Source organism: Acomys russatus, chromosome 25, assembly GCF_903995435.1.
Source record: "Acomys russatus chromosome 25, mAcoRus1.1, whole genome shotgun sequence".
Classification (NCBI taxonomy): Eukaryota; Metazoa; Chordata; class Mammalia; order Rodentia; family Muridae; genus Acomys; species Acomys russatus.
The window spans coordinates 10,920,019-10,930,142 of NC_067161.1; the positions used below are offsets into that span (position 1 = coordinate 10,920,019).

General features: G+C 51.0%; 1 protein-coding gene across 1 annotated transcript; it reads left to right on the forward strand.

The window, feature by feature from the left end:
* Positions 1 to 1,421: 1,421 nt before the first annotated feature.
* On the forward strand, positions 1,422 to 7,574 carry LOC127208638 (serine protease 27-like). The gene is made up of 5 exons (XM_051168127.1): positions 1,422 to 1,567; positions 1,997 to 2,159; positions 3,756 to 4,036; positions 5,414 to 5,577; positions 7,323 to 7,574. Exons 1-5 carry the CDS (start codon positions 1,438 to 1,440, stop codon positions 7,572 to 7,574), a joined length of 990 nt encoding a protein of 329 aa, XP_051024084.1. The 5' UTR covers positions 1,422 to 1,437.
* The last annotated feature ends 2,550 nt before the right edge of the window (positions 7,575 to 10,124 follow it).

Consider the following 10,124-nt stretch of genomic DNA (forward strand, 5'->3'; position numbering starts at 1 on the left):
AAACCAAACCCAACCCCCCCCCCCCCCCCCCCCCCCCCAGTGACATACCTGCTTTAACATGGCCACAACCCTTTATTCTTCTCAAATAGTTCCACCAACTAGAGACCAAGCATTCAGATAAAAGAGCCTATGGGAAGCCGGGCGTGGTGGCGCACGCCTTTAATCCCAGCACTCGGGAGGCAGAGGCAGGCGGATCGCTGTGAGTTTGAGGCCAGCCTGGTCTACAAAGTGAGTCCAGGACAGCCAAGGCTACACAGAGAAACCTTGTCTCGAAAAAACCAAAAAAAAAAAGCCTATGGGGACCCCTCTCCTTCAAACCACCACAGGCTCAAACTCACTGTTGTGGCCTAGGATGACTCTAAACTTTTGTTTGTTTGTTTGATTGTTTTTCAAGACAGGGTCTCTCTGTGTAACAGTCCTGGATGTTCTGGACTTGCTCTGTAGACCAGGCTGGCCTGGAACTCAGAGATCCGCCTGCCTCTGTCTCCCGAGTGCTGGATTAAAGGCGTGCACTCCCCCAACTCTCCCCTCCCCCCTCCCCCGACTCTGAACTTGTCTCTCCCTCCTTGCACTGGAACTGTAGGGATGTCCTATACTGTCTACATCTGCTCTACGGGGTGCCCCAATGCCGAGCTTCATGCATGCTAAGCAGGCACTCTACCCTTGTTTTAGTTTTTCTTTTAAATTATAAATATATTGGTGGACACATTGCACATGGGATAAAAAAGATGTATGTTGCGATTTTAAAATATGACAGGACAGGATCCAAGACTAGTGTTCTGAAGCACCAGGGCTATTTTACACTGACTAGAGTCACACTACAGCTGGTGACGTACTAATCACTGCACACTATTTCTATTTCAGTGGGGTCCTTGGGGTGTTCGGTTGGCCGGTTAGCCTTTCCGGGGACAACGCCTTCTTGGAAGAAGTTGCCTAGAGACAGAGTGGAGGGTAGAGAACAGAATAGGAGCTTCTGGAGAAGACAAATACCACAGGAGTCTGAAAGGATGCCTGCATACCTCCTGCGCCAGGCCAACGCTGGCAAGCTCTTCTGACTGCACAATCTCTTAGAAGCTCCATGGAGCCAAAGAGCCAGGCCCACACTGCCCTCTGGTGGACAGTGAGGGTGCCACATGTCCTTGGTACAGTGCCAGGCACACTATACAATCAACGGTTATGCATCGATAAAAGATGAGGGTTGTAGATGCTGTGGCTCTTGGATCTGGAGGAGGAGGACCAAAGGACTCCAGAGCATGCAACATATAGGGAAGCCAGGGCCTCTGTGTCCAGGAACTGTGGCGGTGCTGGGCCTCTCCCAAAGCTGCAGGGCAGGTGTGGAGGCTGAGCCCCACCCCAGGGCAAGTCCAGCAGCCACGCCAGAGCTGCCTGCAGTCACCTTCCTCCTTCCTGGAGTGTCTGGACCCCAGCAGGTGTATCATGGAGCTGGCCTTGCCCGCCATCCTGTTTATCCTCTTTCCTGGAGCCCTTTTGGGGAGCGAGAACACCACAGCCGACTCCTACAGCCCATCTCCTAGGACAGACAGGAGTAGAATTAACCTGGATTTAGGTAAGGGGTCAGGGATAGGGAGCAGGAGCTTCAGAAGAGACACGGAATGTAGGTTCTGTTGCTGTTGCTGGCTTTGGTTTTGTTTTGCTTTAGTTTTATTCTGTTTCTTTTAGTTTTGAGCCTGGGTCTCACTGTAGCCCTAGACTGGCCTCTAGTTTATTGCACAGTTAAAGCTGATTTTGAACTCCTGGTCCTCCTGCCTCAGTCTTCAAGGGCTGGGATTACAGGAGGCAGACCCAGAGAACTGTCTGATCCTGGTACCTTCTGGCCTTATTTCAGGCAGGTGCTGTTAGGAGTCAGGCACTGGGGGAACATCCTCTGGCCCACATTGGTCAAATTCTCAGGGGCTTGTGACAAATGAGCCGGGTTTGAGGGTTTAGGGGAGGGCGGAATAGCCACGTGTCACCCAATTCTCCCGATTCCTTGCAGTATGTGGACGTCCCAGGCCATCGGGCCGCATCGTGTCAGGGCAGGATGCCCAGCTGGGCCAGTGGCCTTGGCAGGTCAGCGTGAGGGAACATCAGGAGCACGTGTGTGGGGGCTCCCTGATTGCCGAGGACTGGGTGCTGACCGCTGCCCACTGCTTCAGCCAGTGAGTGTCTCCCCAAAGGTCATGTGGGCTGGGGACGGCTGTACTGACATCCCTACATTCTTTCCAGAAGCCCTTATCTCTCCACTTGATTCACAGCCTCTGCCTACTGTGGCAGGAGATGCCGCAAGGCTATGTCTTTTTATATCTCCCAGTTAACCCATGCAGGTTGTCTACCTGTCTCTGGTGGGCCAATCACCCAGTCTTCTTATTCCCAAGAATCAAGTCTTGGGTGGTGGGGATGGTTCAGAAGGTCAGAGGGCTTGTTATACAAGCGTGGGGACCTGGGTTCAAACCCTCTGCCTAAGTTTGTGTAAAAAGCTAGATGTGGCCAGTGCTGGGAGTGTGTGTGGAAATAGGAAGATGGCTGGAGGCTAGCTTCTGTGAGAAACCGTGTCTCAGGGCCAAGCGAAATAGAGCAGGACATCGGATATTTTCTATATAGGACATCCTATATTTTCTGTACAGGCACAGGAGCATGGCAGACACAGCCACACACACACACAGACACAGACACACACAGACACAGACACAGACATACATATAGACACATAGACACAGACACACACACAGACACTGACACACACACAGCCACACACACACACAGACACAGACACAAACACAGCCACAGCTACACACACACACACACACACAGACACAGACACAAACACAGCCACAGCCACACACACACACACACACACAGACACAGACACAAACACAGCCACAGCCACACACACACACACACAGACACACACATAGACACAGACACACAGACATACACACACAGACACTGACACACACACAGTCACAGCCACACACACACACAGACACAAACACAGCCACAGCCACACACATACACACAGACACAGACACACAGACATACACACACAGACACACACACACACATACACAGGCATACACACAGAGACACTGACACACACACAGATACACACACAGACACACAGACACGGACACAGGCACACACATAGACACAGACACACAGACACACAGACACACACAGATACAGACACACAGACATACACACACAGACACAGACATCCACAGACACACAGATACGCACAAAGACACACACAGACACACACACACAGAGTTCCCCAAACAGCCCTTGAACATCCAAGGTCTTTGTGTGCGTATATGAAGAATGTGTTCATGACTGTGTATGAATGTGGGCACAGACATGGCACAGTGAGTGTGTGAGGGTCAGAGGACAACTTTAGGCATTAGTCTTTACTTTTCACCTTGCTTTTTGAGTGTCTTCTGTTGTGTATACCGGGTTGGTTGGTCTTCATTGCTTGTACTGCAAGTGTTCTCACACACTGACCCATCTCCCCAGATCCAGGGTCTTGACTACAGTGCTCACCAGCCAGGTGGCCTTTGGATGAGTGACTTGACTTTCCTAGTTGTCCTGGAAAATGGAGGAAATGACGGTAGCCTTATGGGTTACAATGATCATTAATGGTGGCCATTAAAAGGGGCGCCTCTGCGTGCTTAGCTCCCAGAAAAGCCCAGGAGCAATATTAGACCTCTCCATAAAGGTTGTCTTTCATTTTCACCCACTGACCTTCCCATCTTTTCCAGGGACCAGTCCCTGTCTGCCTACACAGTACTGTTGGGTACCATCTCCTCCTACCCTGGGATCAACGAGCCAAAGGAGCTGAGAGCTGTGGCCCAGTGTATCAAGCACCCGAGCTATTCAGCAGACGAGCATACTAGTGGAGACATTGCCCTGGTGCAGTTGGCTTCATCCATCCCCTTCAACAACTACATCCTTCCGGTCTGCCTCCCGAAACCTGGAGACTCCCTGGATCCTGACACCTTGTGCTGGGTCACTGGCTGGGGGCATATTGGCACAAATCAACGTAAGGATGTTTGGAGCTGGTGGCAGGGTAGTGGAAGAGTGGAAGGGCTGGTCTTCCCTAGGGCCAGCCCCAACGCTCAGACAGGACCCATATAAAGTCTATACAAAGAGTGTCCACCACAGAGGGTGCGTTAAAACATTGCCACACTAGCTTGTCCTCCTGATATCCAATAACCAGAAAGATAGTGTCACACTCAACAACGGGCTAAGGAATTGCCAACCCAGCCTGTACTACAAATTTCTGGCGATCTTTCTACCAAGGCCCTTGTGGACAGTGTTTGCCAAGGGATTCCCTGCTCCCCTCCCCGAGACAGGGTTTCTCTGTGTAGCCTTGGCTGCCCTGGACTCACTTTGTAGACCAGGCTGGCCTTGAAATCACATCAATCTGCCTGCCTCTGCCTCCAGAGTGTTGGGATTAAGGGTGTGCACCCCCATGCCCAGTTTGCCAAGAGACCACTTTTGACTGGGCAGCCTTCACTATCTAATGGGGCCTGGGTTCTTCCTCTGGTCAGTGAGCTCTCCAGAGCGCTGACCTGGTGAGGTTCAGGACAGAGGTACATGGCACAATGCTTCTTGAGGCATTTCTGTTTTCCACCGTCATCAGCATGGTCCTCATCACTGCCATTGTACTTGTGACCTCATCTCACTTTAGTGCCCTGAGGCTGATGGTAAAATCAGATAGGTGCTCACTCTCAGTTCAGGAGACCAGAAGGACTTCAAACCTTTCGGGGCTCCAGGGAGGGCTGGAGGGTCCTTGCTTCTTAAGGTGCATCATTCCAGCCTTGGCCTTGGGGTTCACACAGACCTCCGCTGCCATGTGTCTCCCCAGGTCTCCTACTGTGTCTCTTAAGAGCCCTTCATCCTGATCCACCCATCTTAGACAATCACATCTGCAGGTCTCCTGTTCAATGATAAGGTTACATTCTGAAGTTTTGGGTAGACATGGATCTGGGGCCGCATTATTTAACCCACTCGGCCCTTAAATCACCTTTGACTTGCTGTTTGGAATGCTGGGAATAGTAGGGTCATGCGATGGATGCGACTTGACCACTGGCCAGGGTCTAGCAGGCCAGGTGTAGGCTCCTGGCTTTTGTCCTGTGCCCACCCACCCCATGTCCATTCCATTCTACTGTCTTGACTGAGAATGGCTGCAATCCACAGAGCCCAGCTGGAGGAGGAATAGTGTACATCCTCCAAATCTATGTCCTCACACTTGGATACCACCTTTGAAAGCCTTTCAGGGTTTGATGTGGGCAAACAAAGCCCTGCTTAAAGAAGTAGGAGAAATGACGCTGGCCACAGGGTTAAGTTAACCATGTGGATCTGGGAAGATACGGATGGTCCCCTTCCCCGTAACTCTGCTCTCTCCCAACGCCAGCACTCCCACCACCCTTCACCCTGAAGGAGTTGCAGGTACCGCTTATTGATGCCCAGACCTGCAATGCCTACTATGAGGAGAACTCCATTTCCAGCGTGGGGCCCGCCATCTTTGAAGACATGCTGTGTGCTGGCTTCGAGGAAGGCAAGAAGGATGCATGTAACGTGAGTGAGCCATACCCAGACAGCTCCACCTCACCAGCAACCCCAGGGTGCAGGGTGTTCCACTCCTGATCACATCGAGAACCTTCCAGGAGGGCTGGGTGTCTTAAAAACAGCATGCGCGCGCGCACACACACATACATACACTAAAAAAAAAAAAAAAAAAAAAAAAAGAAACTCTAGACATTGTCTCCCTTCCAAATATCATATAAATATAAACATAGTGAGAGGCTGGGAAGATGGTTCATTCCCTGAATCATGAGCAGGAGGAATTTGAATCCTAAGCACTCATGTATTTTAAAAAAAGATAAAAATCTAGGTTCGGTCAGGTGGTAGAGCATTCCTTTAATCCCAGCTCACAGGAGGCAGAGGCAGGCAGGTCTCTGGTCTACAAAGCAAGTCCAGGACAGCTAGGGCTACTCAAAAAAAAAAAAAAAAAAAAAAAAAAGAGGAGTGTCCTCTCTTGGGAGCAGGGGCAGCCAGATCTGGATTCCTCCCTCTACATCCTGAGCCTCCCAATAAATCTCATGAGCATGTGAGTTGTTAAAGATAATATTAAGAGAGAGAGAGAGAGAGAGAGAGAGAGAGAGAGAGAGAGAGAGAGAGAGAGAGAGAGAGAGAGAGAGAGAGAGAGAGAGAGAGAGAGAGAGACTGGGTGTGCTGGTGCACACCTTTAATCCAAGCACTCGGGAAGCAGAGGCAGGTGGATCGCTGTGAGTTCGAGGCCAGCCTAGTCTACAAAGTGAGTGCAGGACAGCCAGGGCTACACAGAGAAACCCTGTCTCAAAACCAAAACCAAAACCAACCAAACAAACAAAGACTTGTAAAATGGCACAAGTCTATAACCCCATCACTAAGGTAGGGGGTGGGGTGGGGGTGGGGCTGGGAGTATCAAAGACAGGCAGGTTCCAGGGGCTTGTTGACCAGACAGTCTAATCAAAATACAGGTTCCCAAGTTTAGTCAGAGATTCCGTATTTAAAAAAAAAAAAAAAAAAAAAAAAGACGGAGAGTGATAAAGGAAGACATCCAATGTTGACTTCCGGCATCTACGGGCACACAGAGGCCGGCACACCCCTCCCCTCACACGCCTCACCTCTGACAAATAAAATAAAATAAGTATAATCAGAGTGCTGGGGGTGCGAGCCAGGGGTGGAGTTTGTACCTAAGGTTTGAAAGGCCTTGGGCTCCACCCTCAGCAGAGTTGGAAGGGAGGGAAAAAGAAATCACTGTGACCTTGCCTCTACCCTGAGAGTTTTCTTTTGGGGCCAGATTACACCCCCCCAACAGAGCCTTTGACTGCGTTTTCAGGAGAAGCAGGCCACCTTCAAGCTTCGTTGATTTTATCTTTCCTTGTTTGATCTTCTATACACCCTTCCTGCCAAATACCTCTTGATTCTTACTTCAAAGAGATGTTTTAGATAAAACCAAACATGCTAGAGCAAGAAGCACTATCAGCAGCTCTGAAACGGCCATCTGCCCTTGGCGCTGAACACATCTCTGTGGCGGAAGTTCATATTTCATTTAGACGTTTGGTTGTGTGTCCCGTCTGCTAGGAATCCCCTTCTCCTTCAGTTCTCAGATTGCCCACCCCCGCAACCTTCTAGAAACTTCCAACTCACCGATCCTGTCTGCTACTAGGAAGAGAGTTCTGTGGGACTGGGTTGGAGAACTTCAGCTTCCTATTTGTGTAATGAAGGCAGCGGGCTCAGGCACACCCAACACCTCTGGATCCTTTCTTTCTCCTCAGGGTGATTCTGGAGGTCCCCTGGTCTGTGAAGTTAATGGTGTCTGGATCCAGGCAGGGGTGGTGAGCTGGGGATCCGACTGTGCTCTGCCCAAGAGGCCAGGTGTTTACACCAACGTCAGCTTCTACATCTCATGGATTGAGAGCACCATGAGGAATTTAGCCACGGAAGGAAAAAGTTTCTCTCCCAGCCTTTCAGGGACCCTGCTTCCTGGCCTGCTACCATTCCTGGCGTTCCTCTTCCTGGGACCCTAATCTGCAGCCTCATTACCTCCACTCCTGTATTCGGACCTGTTGCCCTCAATCTGCTCCCAAGGCTAGTGTGGCTTCTCTCAGGGACCCCCTTTCCTGTGCCTTCCTTGCATAGCTATCTGCAGACAAGCACCCCATCCGTACTCTGTCCCCCTAGGACCCTCCCCTTACCCCACGGAAGCTTCCTGACTCCCACATCATTAAAACCCTTGGGACTGTTAGCTAAGCCCTGGTCTCTTTCTAGTCCCCATGGGCCCTGAAGCTGCCGGTCACTCCCTGGGGGCCTGTTGATTTCCAGGGGCAGAGGGACAAGAGTCTTCCATGCCTCTCATTCCAGCGTGGAGCCCAAGCTTCAGCTTCTAGAGTGTCCTTTGGTGGCTTCTGTGACTGGGTTGGTCTCCCTCTAGTGTGTCTGTATCTGAAGCAATAAAGGCTGGATCCAGCGGGACACATTTTCCCACTGTGTGGTTCTTCCTATGCCTACTATGAGCTTCAGCCTTCACAGGCACCCAGAGGATGCCCCCTATATGCCTCCCATGTATGCAGATGTCACCCATATAATAGCACCAGGTTTTTGACACTCCTGTGTGTACAGCGCTCTCAGCTCCATCGATCAGAAGCAGGAAAATGTCCTTGGCTCAGTTTCCCTGCTTCTAGCGATATCGGAGGATTTCCTGAACATTCTGGGGCCATTGGTAGGACTGGGGTAACATCACAAGTAAGGCGTGGGGTCACTTCCAGGCTCATGGTAAATCATTGGCATGACTGAAGTGAGTCTCAGCATTACTGGCAGGTGTGAGGCCCAGTCCCTGGGCTCTGGGCAGGGCTGGTGGTAGGTTGGGTCTGTGCCTGCCTGAGCTGAGGCAGGTGAGAGGTCAAGTAGGGACCTGTGGCCTGAGCAACCCCTTGGGCTGCACCCAGGATTGTGTCCCAGTGTCCCAAGTGGGTAGCTGGCCACTGTGCCTCTGTGGTGAGCTGGGCTTGGTGATGGCAGCAGGGAGTACACAGAGATGGGCTGGGATGCGAATGCTAGGGTTCCCAAGAACAAAAGGACTCTTGGGAAAATCTTGGTCTTTTACCATCCCATGGACCTTGTCCCTTAACCAGCTGCCTTGGGACCCATTCTGCCCTCGAGTGTCTTGGCCAGCTCCCATTCCACTGGGCCTTTTTTGGCAGGAGGGGCTAACCATAGCATGTAAAGTTAGAGAGATCCTTGGCTGTTGTTGTGACACCAACACCTCTCGAGGGCACCATTTGGGAATGCTCCCTAAAGCACCTCTTTGTGGGGCCCCTGCCTGATTGCTCCTACCTTGCTACCAGGCTTGAGGTTCGGAACTCCCAAGAAGTGGACACCCATGACAGCAGAAGTGGCTTGCCTGGGAGGAGGTAGTGCTGGGGAATTGCACCACTTGCCCAACTCCACAATGTCCTGAAGGAAGTGGGGCTCCAAGACACACCAGAGGGACGTCAAGCAGGCACACCCCATGATCATTAGTCCTTTTATCTTTTGAGACAAGTTTTCTCTATTATGTAGCACTAGATGTCCTGGAACTCCCTATATAGACCAGGGTGGTGTTGAACTCACAAAGTTCCGCCTCTGGTAATTAAAAGGGTGTGCCACCACATCCTCGCAGCGACGGTTAATGTTAACATTTATCTGGACAGCCTTGAGAAGCATCTAGATTATAGACAGCAAATCTTTTCTGGGTTCTGGTCTAAGGAAGGAAACAATCCCTGCTGGATCTGTAACAGGACGGCATTATTAGGAGAAGGTAAGAAGAGGCGTGGCCATCTGAACAGTGCCCCCCATAGGCTCATGTATTGGAATGCTTGGTCCCCACTTGGTAGAAAAGTCTGGGAAGGATTAGGAGGTGTGGCTTTCTTGGAGAGGTGTGTCCCTGGTGGTGGGCTTTGAGGTTTCAAAAGGACTCCACAATTCCCAGTTAGCTCTCTCTGCCTTTGTGCTCTGATGTGATTTCTTTTTTTTTTTTTTTTTTTTTTTTTTGGTTTTTCGAGACAGGGTTTCTCTGTGTAGCCTTGGCTGTCCTGGACTCACTTTGTAGACCAGGCTGGCCTCGAACTCACAGCGATCCGTCTGCTTCTGCCTCCCGAGTGCCGGGATTAAAGGCATGCGCCACCATGCCCGGCTCTCTGATGTGATTTCTTAGCTGCTACTGAGGCACTATGCCTGTCTGCCTGCTGCCATCCTCCTGCCACAATGGCAATGGACTCTAATCCTCGGAAACCGAAAGCCCCAAATAAGCTCCTTCTCCTGTAAGTTGCCTGGGCCAGCGTGTCTAATGACAGTAACAGAGAAGTCACTGAGACAATAGGTAAGGTCCAGCAGGAGGCTACTGGGTCATTGTCCCTTGTGGGCAGTATCTAGCCTCGCCATTGTCCCCTGCCTTTTTTCCTGCTTCCTGCCCTCCATTATGTGAAGTGTTGTGCTTTGCCTGTCATGATGTCCTGACACCTCTCGAACTCTGAGTCGACACAAAGCCTTCCTCTCTCAAGTTATGTTGGGTATTTTGATTGTAACAAGAAACTAACCAA